Here is a 15,251-nt window from a genome sequence, read left to right as displayed (position 1 = left end):
TGCAGAGCGAAAGCCCCACCTGGCCCTGTTATCTCTCTTAACAGCACTTGGAGGGTGCCAGGAAAGGTGTCAGTGGGTGTCACCGCATTGTGGACCTCTGGTATGCTCTGTTACTGCCTACTAGAGAGACAGACCTTCACAAGATAATGACAAGGAGGACTTAGAATGGCTAGTGTTTGAAGCGAATGGAAAATTTAGGTCTAGCAGACTCAATTTCCCTTCCAAGAGGAGGTGGCCTTGGTAATTTTTCAAGAATTCAGACCTTCCAGCAAAAAAAAAAAAATGTTCTCAGATCAGATTCAGGGTTCAGTTTTGTTCCTGAGCCATTCTGAAACTTTAAAGTCTTCTGGAGATATTCACTAAAAATGAAAGTCACCTTAAAGTGTACACTATGGGCAATATATGGACACATTGAAACCATCTAGGCAGACCTTGTAGAAGAGTAGAAAAGTAGCTTTTCTGTACCCTGAGTCTCAAAGTGGCTTACCATCACCTTCCCTCCCTCTCCCCAAAACAGACACCCTGTGAGATAAGTGGGGCTGAGAGAGTTCTGAGAGAACTGTGACTGGCCCAAGGTTACCCAGTAGGCTTCATGTGGAGGAGAATCAAACCCAGTTCTCCAGATTAGAGCTTTTAACCAGTATATGACAGCTGGCTCTGGGATTTTGAGGTTCAGGACTTATGGACAATTAAGGGCTATACATACTTCCCTTTAAATCCTGTCAGACTTGCATCCTTAAAAGTGAAGAACCACAACAGAAATCTGAAAGATGCCACAATGAAAGCCTTAAAGCTGCAGAGAAAAGTAAAAACAGCGTGGATGGCTGCATGGAAATAGCATATTCCTTCACTCAAACAAATATTTGGAAAATGGGTATCTAAATTTTCATGCCATATGAATAGGTAATGCATTTGAAAGTATCACCATACATTAGAAATATCAAGCATAATTGACCAAAAGCTAATTACAGCTAAATTCCATTGAAATCAATAGAATAGGATTGCTGTCATGATTAATAAATACAATTTTACTTCAATGGGATTTAGTCATGGCTAACTTATGCCGGATTGTACCCACTAATTTTTAAATAATATTATTCATTAACTAAGGAAGTGTACTACCTTTACATGGCACTCTCATATCTTTGCAAAAGTACTACTGCTGCAACCTTTTTCTCCTCCAAGAAGGGGCACAGTCCTAAGGTTGTGTGTTGTGTAATTCCACACGTGTTGTTTCATCCCGGAATGTTGTGTGTTGTGTTTTTTTAAAAACTCAACTTTCACTGCAGGGGTCTTGTTGTAGAAAAAGAGCTGCCGGAGCTCATTAGCATAACTCATTAGCATAACTTATTTGCATATGCCACGCCCCCTGACATCACCGGAAGTGACAGAAGGCCACACCCCCTGACATCACCGGAAGTGTGTCAGACGGCCCGGCTACTTACCCTCCTGCTTCATCCTCATTCCCAAACGGAATGAGGATCGAAGCAGAGGGCGGGGTAAAGAAGGGGGCGGGGCTTCACCACATGACCGCCCCGCCCCCTAGAGGTTCTCTTCCGGAGCTCCGTACCTGAGAGCTCCCCCCCGACTAGAGCCCTGTTTCACTGTATGATTGCTGAAAGCAGTACTCATTAGCAAGACCAACAAACCTATTAAAACCCCTGAGAGGGTTAGTTTATTCTACCACAGGTTGTACAGAGTTGTTCATTTTCGGCTCTTAACTATACAGTCTACCCGATAAAGGGATTACAGCCCACTCATAGTATTGTAACTTCCTGTCATTATAATGTGTTTTTGTTCTACTGCACCTTGGCTCAATGTGGTGTTTAAGTAAAGCTGGAGGACTCATTAGTCTAGAGGGTAAATGTTTCTTTACTCTTCTTACATAGTCTTACATCCAGTAAAAAGCTCCTATCCATTTCTTCAGACTGAGCGTCTACCTGAAGTACCATTTCACATCAGTGCAGTGGATTTTCAGTGCAGTGAGTCGCCCCACTCACTTGGACCTTTTCATCGACCTCACTTGTTTTGATGCCCCTATATACCTCAATGCATAGGTAATTGTAACAAAAAGACATCAGCAATATTATTAGTCACAAAATTTCCCTCCTCTGTATCTCCCCTTGTAGGATTTTGCTGAAAAGGAGAAGGCAGCAGCAAGGGCTCTAGAGGACGTGAAGGCTAACTTCTACTGTGAATTATGTGACAAGCAGTACCATAAACACCATGAGTTCGACAACCACATTAATTCTTACGATCATGCTCACAAACAGGTAAGCCTAAAAGCCATACAAGATGTTTTGGTTTGGTTTTGAGCCATAAGAAATGGGCAGAGGTCTTCTGCTTGTTTGAATTTACTACGCCTGTGGATATTAGTAGTGCGTGACAGGAAGGACTGGTATGAAGGAAGCTCATGATCGGTCGCACATGAAAGAATTCATATCATAGACAGAACTGGTTCGTATAAAGTAGTAAGTTATCTTCTGAGGCTAGTCAAGTTAACCTGTGATACTCGCAGTTATTATCTGAGTGGGGAATGTATCTGAGCTTCATTTCCCTGTGAAGCTGACTTTGCAAAGCTACTCAAAGTATTGCGTTTGGGCACAGCCAGAGGTTCTGTGAGCAAGGAAGGTAAAGTGAGAGGGAGATTCCTGCTAGTTGTAATATCTGAGCTGAACTTTTCTTTGCTCTTTCTGTTTCCCGGTGTGAGGTTTGGGTGTGGCCAGGCACAAGCTGAAGAGCAAGAGCCAAAGAGCACTCGGTTGTTGCCCCCTAGCCTCTGGCTCATGTTCTGTGGCCTTGAATGAGGTGACCCCTTGGATCCAGCCCCAGCCCAAGAGATGGCTGTTTATTTATTTTTTTTGCGTCTTTTCTTTAAACTGTACTTTTTCTACTGCATTTTTGATTTTTATCACAGTTTTTCCCCCGACTGTTGTAAGCTGCTTCAGGTCCCTTGGGGGAGAAACAGGGAAATAAATATTCTGAGTAAGCAATAAGGTCGCCAACTTCCTGATGGGGCCTGGAGACCTCCCAGAATTACAATTGATCTCCTGGCTACAGAGATCAGTTCCCTTAGATAAAATGACCGCTTTGGAGGGTGGACTCCATGACATTATATCCCACCCTCACTGGTTGCCATCCTCAACACTCCAGGAATGTACCAACCTGGAATTGGCAGTCCTAGTAAGCAAGCAACTGTTTCCAGTGCAAAAGGTAGAAAATCCTATAGTAGAAAGTAACTATGTGGCTTCTCACACAGGTGAACAACCTTCTCAGCAATATGAATGGTGGAGTTACAATAAGTTGACATCATAAGGAGTTACCTTAACCTAGGCTTGCATAGCTTATAACCCATTAAGGGCAAGGCACCCCTCCAGCCTGCACGGTACCCGCAAGAGGCTTAATAACCCTCCTGATTTGGCTGCTTGTTTGAGTCTGCTGATCTTGAGATAGGGCAGAGCTGCTTTAATTTCTGTGTCTTAGGTAACTGGTGCAGCAGGAGGTTTGCGGAAAGATGAATCAAGCTTTGAATTTCTGGGTAGGATTTTTTTAAAAAATCAAAGCCCAGGAAATCAGTTGTACTATGTGTATTCAACTATGGTGTAGTGGTTAAGAGCGGTGGACTCTAATCTGGAGAACCGGGTTTGATTCCTCAATCCTCCACATGCAGTCAGCTGGCTGACCGTGGGTCAGTCACAGTTCTCTCAGAGCTCTCTCAGCCCCACCTACCTCACAGGGTGTCTGTTGTGGGAAGAGGAAGGGAAGGTGATTGTAAGTCGCTTTGAGACTCCTTCAGATAGTGAAGAGTGGGGTATAAAACCAACACTTCTTCACTTCTTCACCAATACTTCTTCACTTTTCTGCTTAATGTTTCTTAATAACTCAGCCATGTAGTTCACTGGATAGCCTTACACTAATCATTCCTTTGCAATCTAACCTACCTTACAGGTAGGGTTGCCAGCCTCCAGGTGGGGCCTGGGGATCTCCCGCTTTTACAACTGTTCTCCAGCTGACAGAGATCAGCTCCCCTGGAGAAAATGGCTGCTTTGAGGGGTGGACTCTATGGCATTGTACCTTGCTGAGGCCCCTCCCCAAACCCCACCTTCTCCTGGCTCCACCCCCAAAGTCTCCAGGTATTTTCCAACCCAGACCTGGAAACCCTACTTACAGGGTTGATGAGAAGATAAAAAGGAGGAGGAGTGATCCATGAATTCCATCCTTAGTACCTTGGAGGAAGAATAAGATAAAAATGGGATCGATAGATACTACCTTATTCAAAAGCAAATCAACTTTGGGTTATACTTTCTAATGCTTATGAGGGCCAATGCAATTAAAAATAGTACATGTCATTAATGTAACATAAACCGTAATTCTGGCCTATTGTTTTTCAGACAGAACTAGGTTAATTATGGCTTTTTAAAAAATCCTCTGCTTTTCTCTTTACCACTCAATTTGTCCATAAAAGGTTTGTAATGATATAAAACAAAAACAGTTTCAGATCCAAAACATGTGAAGCTAATCCTATAATCCCCTTTCCTTACACACAAAAAGGATTTATTTCCAGCTTTATCTGCTTTTTCTGCTTGTCAGGGTTGTTTCTGGACTCTGATCGATCCATTCCCAGCAAGCCCCAATCACATTTCTCTGCCTTGGTGATTTATGCAAAATGGAAATGCCATTTCGAATGATGCACCAGTCAGTTTTTCTTGGCTGCATTCCATCATAAAAGATAGTGGTTAAAAGCAATAAAACTCTTTTTTAATTTAAATAGTAGATTTAGTACTCTGAAAAATGACAGATTGACAGGGGAAGAAATGAAAGGCCAATATATTAAAAAGAACAACATAAAACCACACATGGAAATTGCAGCACATGTTTCTCCCATACAGCACTGCAAGGCACAGAAATGTTTCAATTAGCATATCCATGAGGAGAAAACATAAGCATCAAAAAAGGCAAATGCAATTTTTCATCATCGCGAAGACAATCTGCCAGTAATGTGGTGTTTTTCTACCAGGAGTGGACCCAAGACCTCATCTAGATGGCTCTTAGCTTTGATATTTAGATAGCCTTAGACTATCCAGACTTAGATATTTGGATAGTTTCAGACTTGGATAGATAGTGAAGAGCTGTGCAGCTGATTCCTACTATGTTTCTTCCCTGAAGAAGTAAGAAACAGACCTATTCCCTCTCTACAACTTTCTTAAAATTGTAGTCCACATTAGTGGCTAAAAGGACCGTTTTCTGGTCTCTTCTTTAAATTCTGATCTTGCTGGGCAGTTTGTGATACCACGGACTTGCACTGTGTTCCACTGTTACGCGAGTTCATTTGAGACCGGCAGAGCTTGGAAACTGACTCCTCTCATATCAGCTATCCCGCCTCAGTATGAAGCAAGCCCTTCTGAAGTTCAGACCCTGCTTGCAAAGGGATTACTGCCAACCAGATCTCTTCCCCTTTCACAAGCAAAACATTCCTTGTGGATGTGGGGAGACCAAGAGAAGGGAGGACTTACAACAGGTGACAGCTTGTAAGGCCTTCCTTACAGATGCAGGGGGTTGTAGTTTGTAAGGACTCCAGATTCAAGACCCTAAGGCAGTGGCCCCCAATGTGGTGCCCAGATGCACCCTGGCATTTGCCAACGCTTTTCCTGGCAGGTGTTTTACACAGTGGGTGGGGACAAGAGGGGCTGTGTCCCCGGAGGGCTTCTGATTGACCACTGGAGATCTGATTGGCTATATATATTAGAATATTTTTTTCAGCAACTGCTGCCACTATACTGTCGTTTTTATTCTCTCTCTGACTCCTCTTCCCAGTATGTTTTTAAAATGTACTCCCCTTGTCCCCTGCGCTTGGACTTCCTCTGTGTGTGGTTGGCTCCACCTCTCATAGTGGCCATTTTGTGGCTGTGCCCACCACCCTGGGTCAGAATTCCAAAGGTGCTCGCAGGCTCAGAAGGGTTGGGTAACCCCTGCCCTAAAGTTTTCTGACAAAAAAAAATCCTCTCCAATTGCAGTTACTAGGTCTTCTTAGCCACAACAGAGGTGTCTGTTGTGTAGCCAGGGCTACAATAGTACGGCTTTCATGTGTCTCTGGGGATTTCAGGGAAGGCTTCAGATTCCAAGAGATGCTTCAGTGGCCTTTCATAGTGGGGAGAGGGACTGCAGTTTGCTCAGGTAGCTGGAGAACCAGGAATCGTTGACAGGAACTTGAGGACAAAGCGACAATGGAAAGCATGGCTTTTTCATCTATATGGCAGAATGCTACAATCACCACCCTTCCAGTCTGATCTACTGCTGACAAAGTCGACTTGTTGCTTGAAAGATTGACAAATGTGTTGCTTTCCCACTGAAGTCACCCCCCTCCATTGCCTAGGTTATGGATTTTAGCTTATGTTTTTGACTACAAAATGCCAACCTACCTTTCAAATAGACATCTGCATTCCCAAATGATTTCCATCTAATTAATTAATATGAAAGACATCTCAAAAAGCTTGAACGGCTCTCCGGAAAGGCAGAGCCTGATGTGTTATGAAATTTAAGATTAGCTACATTCCATACAAACTCAACAGCTGTTTATATATCATGCCCAGTTGCCTATGAGGGCAATACTGAATCCTAATTATCCTAAAGTTTGTAATAATATTGTTCTATAAAGGGATGTGGGGTTTTAAACGATGGAGGTAAATGGTCCCTGGTGGAAATATACCAGATTTTTATATCTTGTTCATAGGAATACTGTACAAAGACTTAGGCGGGAGCTCACGCCTGTGGAAGCTGTTCATACACCCTAACCACCCATTTCATTACTACATGAGTAGGTTGTTAAGAAGTTTTCTGAATCTAACTGAAGCTACTCAGAGGTAAAGAAGAGGCAGTGCAGTACATTTTTATACAATAATTTTAATAGCTTCATTTTAAAGTACATAGTACTGCACTTATATTTCAAAGATGCCTAATATTCCTATGGTGTCTCTGAATTTTATTTTATTCACCCTTCTTCCCATTTCATTTGGAAATGGAAATCAATATTACATACTTTTCTAATATGATGTATTCATTTTTGAAGCATTAATTTATTGCTGACTTCAGCCGAGATACTTAGCTTGAACATTACAGCCACTGCATTTATGAAATCAGTGCTTCGATAGCAGAAATAGAATTATCAAATGCCACTGAACACAGTCTAGTGACTTGTTATGACTTGAGGCAACAAATTCCCATTTTAAATGTCAGTTTATACAACTCTTTATTTGAAATCCACAAATCTATGCAGTTTGATAGGCTTTATTAAGAACCAATGCACCTGCTGCAGTGGAACGGCTCTGTTACGTTCTTATTATGCAAATAAATTAGCAGTATTCATCCCTGAAAACCACATGTTGTTTAGAATAATGAGGTTCCTTTCATCGTCAGGACTTCAGAAATCTCTAGCAAGTAATCGGAAGCTTCCTTTAAATGCAACGTCTAGATAAGCTTAGTTGTTAAATGTTAGATGTGGTAGAATTACATCCACTACTTTTTAGACTGAATGCTAATTAACATGTAAATTAGCAGTTTAGCCCTCGTTAAATTGGGGGGGGGACATGGGACAGTTAATTTCATCACTGATGATAATCTACTGGATGAACAATAATGTGGAACATTACATTATATAAGGAACTGTGGAATTCTGTTTTCCGATTCTAGCACCTCAAGCCAACTGTGCGTGTCAGAGGAACTGTTCTGTGTTAATATTTGAGCGATCACCTTTTCTTAGTGTTCTTTGAGAGCTCACATTTTAAATATTTCTACATAGCATGGAAGGATTCAAAGTGGACACCCTAGCCCACTTTGAGGATATAAATCAAGCAACTCCTATCTATATTCTTATGAACACTTACCTGAAAGTAGGTCCCATTGAATTTAGTGGGACTTACTAACATACATGGGCTTGAACAGTAAGTAGTGTTTTTTTCCTTCCAGGCTGTACCAATACTGGTTTATCTTCAAGGGGGGAAGGATATTGCTTCTGTTGATAAGGATTCACCAGATGCCTTCTGCTTTGTGTGGTGCATACAAGAAAACCCGTGAATTTAATGCTCTATGATCGGGGTGTTACACGAACTGCTCTCTAAGAACGGTTCGGGCGCCCAAGTCTGAGTTATCTACCACAGTGGGCGGGGCGTGAGTTCTGGCCCAATGTATACAGAGGTCGGATTTGGCCAATGAAACGCTCTCTATTCCAGGAAGTCAGACAACACACTGGTTTTATGAATAAATGTTGTCTTTTACTAAAGCAGTTTCTTCAGACATACAAAAACGGATGCGCACACAATTCACACAAGCTCCTTAGTTACAATAGCATATAAGAACAATTAAAGCATGGAAAATAACAAAAGCATCAATAAGGGGAATAACACAGCAGGATATCGCTCATACTTATCTATGGTTCCCGCTGAGAAGTAACCTCCTTGTAGCAGAAAGGGGCAGCTTAAGGGTCAGTAAGCGAACTCTACAAGCACACAAGCTGAACCAGCCAAGCCCGTGTGGGTTCTCTGGTCCGGATTCCAGAGAACACAGTTAGAGTCACCTGCAGTACCTAAGTTGCAGGGGGGGGGAAGGACCGGAGCACGGGAAAGGGGGCGAGGCAAGGGAGCAAAGCAAGAGGGAGATGCAAGAGAGCAAGGTAAGAGAGAGACACAATGGCTGCGTTTCTCTTTTTAAGACCTATGTTTTGGGGCAGGCTTTACCTATCGTAAAACCTGGGGTTCGTCCTCTTTTCTATCGCTATAGGTCCACTAAGAGGTGACGTCCTAAAGAGGGGCATTGGGTAATTTGAGGATCTTCTATCCCTGCATCAAAGCGGGGCCATATGGTGGGATGTGAACCTCCGTTTCCTTGGCAACCTTTTGACTTGTAGAAATGTTGCCGGTCCAAAGCCATAAATGGTATTGTCTTTCTGATGCCAACCCCAGATAACGGGAAGGGGTTGCGTGCTTTCCCACAGTCCGTCAATGGTGGCAGAGAGCCTGTTGTTTCTCCAAATGTCCTCCTTGTGCCTGATGGGAGTGAGGCCTCCTTGATCCTTGATCCAAAGGGGCACAGTGTAAAATTCCAGGGAAACATGTGTGCGGGGCTGGCATCTCAGCAATGCCCATTATGGACGCTTGAGGTGCAGGGCCAGCTATTCAACCGCATAGCAGCAAACATACACACAACAGTGAGCCCTGGGTCCCAAAAGCACAGATACATAGACATTTGAGCAATATAGCATAAGCATGATACAGACAATAAATGCAAACACAAGTCCACATGGTAACAGGGGGGTGGGGGGAAGCTATCTACCTTAGCCAGTGAAGTTGTCGGAAAATTCTAGAATTTTTATATAGACAAAAAAAAAATCAGAATAACAACCCTGTATTGTACTCTGCTTGAAAAAGTGGAAACTCACAGCTGAACAGCTTTATAAGATCATCCGACTTGAGACCTCAGTGCTTTCAGATTTCCAGCCTTCTCCTGCTATGCCCCTCTTAGACAGGGTCGGCAGCTCTGGGTTTGGAAATACCTGGAGATTTGGGGGGTGGAGCCTGAAGAGGGCAGAGCTAGGGGAGGGGAGGGACTACAGTTGTGGATAATACCATAGAGTCCACCTTCCAAAGTGGCCACATTCTCCAGGTGAACTGAACTCCGTCACGTGGAGATCAGTTGTAATAGTGGGAGATCTCCAGCCACTGGCAGCCCTACTCTTAGATGTTAGCTGTGCAAAAGCCAGCCTCCTGGAGGATTGTGAGCCCCAACTCCCGCCGAGCGTGCGCTGGCGGGAGGGGGCTGATTTGCCTCCTCGTGAGGCATGAAGAAAAGGGCACCAGCGCTGCGAGAAGGGCAGCGCCAGGCAGGGGGTGGAGTCAGCCTATTTAGCCTCAGCTCCCGCCCTCTGCCTCAGCAGTTCTTCGATGTGCTCAGCGGAGCCAGCACACAGGGTGGAGAATCGAGCAGGCTTTTGGGCCTGCTCACAGTGGCGTTGGGAGAGGCGCGGCGTTGGCTGGCTCCTTGCAGCAGCAGCGAGTTTAGGCGGCTGTGCGAGGAGAGCTCAGGGACGATGACGGCTGGATCTCGGGTGTCTAGAGACTCCGGAGACAGTGATAAGAACAGGTGCGGAAGTGAAATCGGGCGGCGGCAGTGCAAGAAGTGCAGCGGTGGCTTCTCGATGGCGGCGCGGCCCACGGAGAAGCACTTCAGTGTTAGGGGGGAGCCTGATTGTGGCATAGGGGCCTTAGTCCTCTAGGGGAAGCTTCGGAAAGACAAGGTAAATTGCCAATCTTCAGATTATACTATTTGGCCCTCATGTGAGGGGATGTATTTCCAGTGTGGATTTAAGAGCAGCGGACCCTAATCTGCAGAACCAGGTTTGATTCCCTGTTCTTCCACCTGAACTCGGTTGGGTGACCTTGGGTCAGTCACAGTTCTCTTGGAGCTGTTCTCGTGTTTCTCTCAGAGTTCTCTCAGCCCCACCTACCTCGCAGGGTGTCTGTTGCGGGGAGAGGAAGGGAGGGAGATTGTAGGCCACTCTGAGTGAAGAGCGGGGTATAAATCCAGTCTCTTCTTTTCTTTTTCTTCTTTAGATTACTATAGAAGCCTTTACTGGTATCTAACTATAAACTACAAAGAGAAACAGAATTTGAGGGAGGTCCAATGAGTCGACACAGCCTGGAAGAGTTGTGTGGTTGCAACAGGCTGTGAAGGGTGCCAGCTAGGATGCGGCGGTGCTGCCACGGCAACAAGACATGAGGCAGGTGGCTTCCAGGGAGGTTCTGGTGGGGCGAGGGTTAAATAGGACCCATCGGAGGACCAGAAGGGCTTTGGGGGCCAGGGGGTCAGACGGCTGTCCTGCCCACTCACTTGGCCAAGAAAGAAGCTACTTGTAGACAAGGCAGCCCAGCCTTACTCATGTATGTATGGAATAGCGTCCACTGAAGATAAGCTCCCGTTACGGTGAATGAACATACAGCTTGCATGTATGAGCATACACCTGTTTGTAAGAACACAGTTTCTATAAGAAATTCTAGGTACCATGCACTCTTCAGGGTAGAGGTTTATTTTTGTTTTGTTTTTCAAATAATTACATAAATAAATAAATAAATAAACAGTTCTTAAAGTGACAACACATTGTAGATTGGCTCTATCATGTTTTAAAAGCCAAACTAACTTTTTGTTAGGATGGGTCTCAGTGGTTAGTAGAGCTGGGAAGATTAAATAACAAGAAGTATTTCAGAATGCTTTATGGGGGCTGTCACTTGGTTGCTAAAACATTGAATGCCTGTGAAAAAGTTCTTTAAGGAACTCTGAGGCTCTGAGAGAATGTTTCCACAGTTTGACAATCCAGTGAAACTTATTTATTTATTTATTTATTTATTTATTTATTATTGCATTTATAACCCGCCCTCCCTGCAAGCGGGCTCAGGGCAGCTCACATTGCCTGACACAGTGTGCCAAGGTTCATATACAGTCAAAACATTTAAAACATAACACATTTAACACTGTTAAACATTTAAAACATTTAAACCATCAACAATTTCCGATTAAAGTGCACTCAGTGATTATTAACCAAGATGGCGTAACGTCATGCAGGCTCAGGCATGGTTTGGCTCGATCTCACTGCAGCCAGCCTCCACCACAGATATTAATAGTGGTCATTGATGGTAATGTGGGCGGCTCCTAATTGAAGGCCTGGTGGAAGAGCTCCATCTTGCAGGCCCTGCGGAATTGCACAAGATCCCGCAGGGCCCTGATCTCCTCCGGGAGCTCATTCCATCAGGGCCGAGCGATTTTGAGGCCCTGATCGCAGTGCTCTCTGAGGAACATGTGGGGAAAGGTGGTCCCTGAGCTATGTAGACCCCTGACCATAAAGGGCTTTAAAGGTAAGAACCAGCACCTTGAAACGAATTCACTATGCTATCAGCAACCAGTGCAATGCTTTCAGGACAGGCTGGATCTTCTTTACATACTTTATGTGAAGATAAAATGGTATAAAGCCATATATGCCACCTTGACAAATATGCAAAAAAAAGTAGTTATTTGTTAAAAGGGGATTTTTATCCTCATGGATTACTTCTGTTTAAATTTTATTTTGATCAGAAATAATATGTTAATTATTGGTCATTCTCCTTTCATTCCTAGTAAATGAGCCCTATTGTGACAAGAAAAGTATTTCCTGCTAAACAAAACAAACTCAGAAGTCCAGACTAAGGCACTCCTTCCCTTTTCCCACAATACAGAGAGAAGGGTTACTTATTTGGAACAAACTGCAGTTTATTGTGACATTAAAGTGGAGGGAAATTTGTTCTCTTGCCTACAAACTAGGTTCTAAACACTCAGTTAACCCTGGTTTAGTTAATCCTGATTACATTCAGGCTGCAGTCACACACACTAAATAATCCACTTTCAATCTACTTTCAATCCACTTTCCAACTGGATTTTGCCAGTTCACACAGTAAAGGTCCAGTTGGAAAGTGCACTGAAAGTAGATTGAAAGTGGATTATTTATTGTGTGTGACTGCAGCCTCAGAAAGTTTTCATTCTGCACAATGAAGGAGTAAGAAAGAGAAGGTTTTAATTCTCTCCTTTTGGTTATTGCTTCCAATGGTAAGTCAGGAAATGCTTCTATTTTATGTTCTTTATATTGAAATGATCCTTGTAGTGTTGCTTCTGTTCATATTTTTCTTCATACTCTGTAGTCCAAAACTGAAATTACGATTCCCTTAGGCCTTTTCTTTGTGTATTTCGTGGAGATCCTAAACAATATGGTTTCACTATTATTGGGACTACTCCATCTTCCAGTTTTAGAGCTGCTGTAAGCCAGTTTGCCACAAAGATTTTTAAGTCCTCATTAGTATTTAGTTGTTCTGGAAATCCTCTGAATTTAATATTGCTTTCGCAGAGTTCCATATCTAACTGTAAGATTTTATTTTGCATTAGGTCATTTTCTGCCTGTAAATTGAGTGTCTCTTCCTGTATCGTTTCAGCTAGAGACATTGCGTACTCTGCTGTCTTTTGTGCCTCTGTTTATTGTAGTTGGACTTGCATTGGTTTGATTAAGGACCCAATTTTTATTAACATCCTGCCTCCACTAAAGCAAGTTTAAATAGTGGTGTTCAAACTTTTTGATCTTCTATGCTCTTGTCCACCTTTTTTTTTTCACCGCAAATCCTGCCTCCGATATTTTTTTCATTTATTTTTCAATATAAAATTAGCTTACCAGTCCAGTTTCTGCAGTGGATGGTCTCTCTGATGGTTGCTTTACTTTTCCGTTGTTAGTCTATCTTTATATTGATCATTGTTTTTATTTTCTGTATTGATTTAGGTAGGGTAAAGCAGAGCAAAGGGATTAGGAGTCCATTCCCTTTAGTGTGATGCCACGCGTCCCAGCAAAAAAGGGAAGGAAATATCTGAGCCTCTGGAATCCTGGTTCACTTGCATCATGAACCAAACTGGGATGTGTTTGCAACATTGGAATGCAGCCAATATTTCTATGAATGGAGCTTAATAGAAGTATATAAAGAGTAGCAATGTCAGATTCTGGCAATCAGCAGCACACAATCATGTACAAAGCAGAAGCTGTTCTGGCTCTGACTGTGGCCTTCGAACGGCTGCCCAGGGTTCTACGGGCACAATGCTCTGATGATAAAATGTCAACATCAACCTAATTTTTATTCATTTAGCCATAACTTTAAAGCTGATAATGCTTCCCTAGCAGCTGCTTGCTTTCCTCTAGTGGATGATTCTTTCATCTGATTAGTTTTCTCTTTTTTACAGCTAGTGTGCGCCCCGGTAAATCCATCTACTGCACTCGCTTACGACTTTTCTCCTCTACTCTGAGTATAAATTGTTATCATCTATCTGATTAATATGTGCAATTTAGCAGCATAATTGAGTCCAATGGTGTTTAAGAATCTTGCTGATCATTGTGCTTGTATATAAATAAGCAGTAAATCTTCAAGGTATGCTTATAGCATTAAAAACCCCTTTTTAATAAAGAAAGCATGATGCATGCCTGCGCCTTTTCAAGGTAGCAGCGTTATGAAGACAGGATTATTTGTTTAATCCTCAATGTGAGATGGAAATTAATTAACATACTTTCATTTCCCCCTCAAAGATATAAAAGGGGAAAAGAGCATTCACAGTCTAATTCGCATTGGAATTTTCAGAGTCTATTTAAGCATCAGATGTTAGTATTAACTCTCAGAGAATTAACGTGATACCAGGTGTCTTCTTGCTCCTACCAGGTCACAAAAGTACTTTGGTTCATGTGCCCAAAGTAATTTATAATGGTGACTAAACTCTCAGTTTAAACCAGTGACAGCAAACAGAGGACATTATTGAGCCTTCAGATCCTAGGATATTTTCCAGCTGAGCCTTAATCTGTGCACATGAAACTGCTGTCATATTCAGTTTGCAAACCCTCACATGACCAACCACCATTTGAAGAAAGTTATTAACAATCTGATCTACAGACCAGTTAAGATGGACTTTGTATAAACTTTCTGATAATAATTGGCAAAACCAGACACCCTTACCTAACTGAATCTGTGGGCCACCTTAAGTGGAATTCTAAGTGATCGGTTACAATTGACATGAATACTAGATGGGCACAATTGTGTCTTGAGTGGGGACCAACCCATTGCAGGAGGGAAGAAGGATGACACAGACACACCATGCCCAGCCCCCCAGAGCCCCTCAAGGGACTCCCTTTTGGTCATGCAAGGAGCCCACTGTGCACAACCGGCACTATATTCTCCAGCCAATGCCAAACACCAGTATCCAGTTATTGTGATGGTTATGCTGAGAGAGAGTTGCTGAATGCCAAGCTCTTTGCCATCTGAGCTGTGTGCCAGAACAAGTCTGCAGCCTGCTGATGGGTATACCCCACCCATTCCATGATGGGCTGACCTCTGGGGTGGGCCACAGGAAGCTGCTTGAGAGCTGACTGGCTAACTGCTGGCGGTGGGCCCAATTGCCCCCAGTCATATTTGCTTCCCCCCCCTTTCCATCCTGGCACAAATGCCCCACCTTAGCCCATGGTTGGGAGGCTGTTTTCTTTCATTTTGATGCCAACAATGCCTACCATCACCATCTATTATGCAACTGAAGGGATGAGGACTCGCTCCCTTGCTGCCAATATATGAAAGGAATTCCAAGGAAAACAATGGTCCCAGTGCAGGTTCAGGTTACACAGGAATTGGGTAGCACTCTATAGATTATATATATATATATAT

General features: G+C 43.2%; 1 protein-coding gene across 1 annotated transcript in view; it reads left to right on the top strand.

Annotated features, from left to right (window-relative positions):
- Nucleotides 1-605: 605 nt before the first annotated feature.
- ZNF804B (zinc finger protein 804B) overlaps nucleotides 606-15,251 on the top strand; it is a gene marked incomplete at its 5' end in the record, with an annotated part of 44,939 nt that continues 30,293 nt past the window's right edge. The window contains 2 exons of the mRNA XM_015423313.1: nucleotides 606-614; nucleotides 2,130-2,273. Coding sequence (XP_015278799.1) covers nucleotides 606-614; nucleotides 2,130-2,273 — 153 coding nt within the window. The remainder of the gene's footprint in view (nucleotides 615-2,129; nucleotides 2,274-15,251) is intronic.

This window comes from Gekko japonicus, unplaced genomic scaffold (genome assembly GCF_001447785.1).
Source record: "Gekko japonicus isolate JY-2015 unplaced genomic scaffold, Gekko_japonicus_V1.1 scaffold1354, whole genome shotgun sequence".
In the NCBI taxonomy this organism is placed as follows: Eukaryota; Metazoa; Chordata; class Lepidosauria; order Squamata; family Gekkonidae; genus Gekko; species Gekko japonicus.
This window is presented reverse-complemented; position numbering and strand designations above follow the sequence as displayed.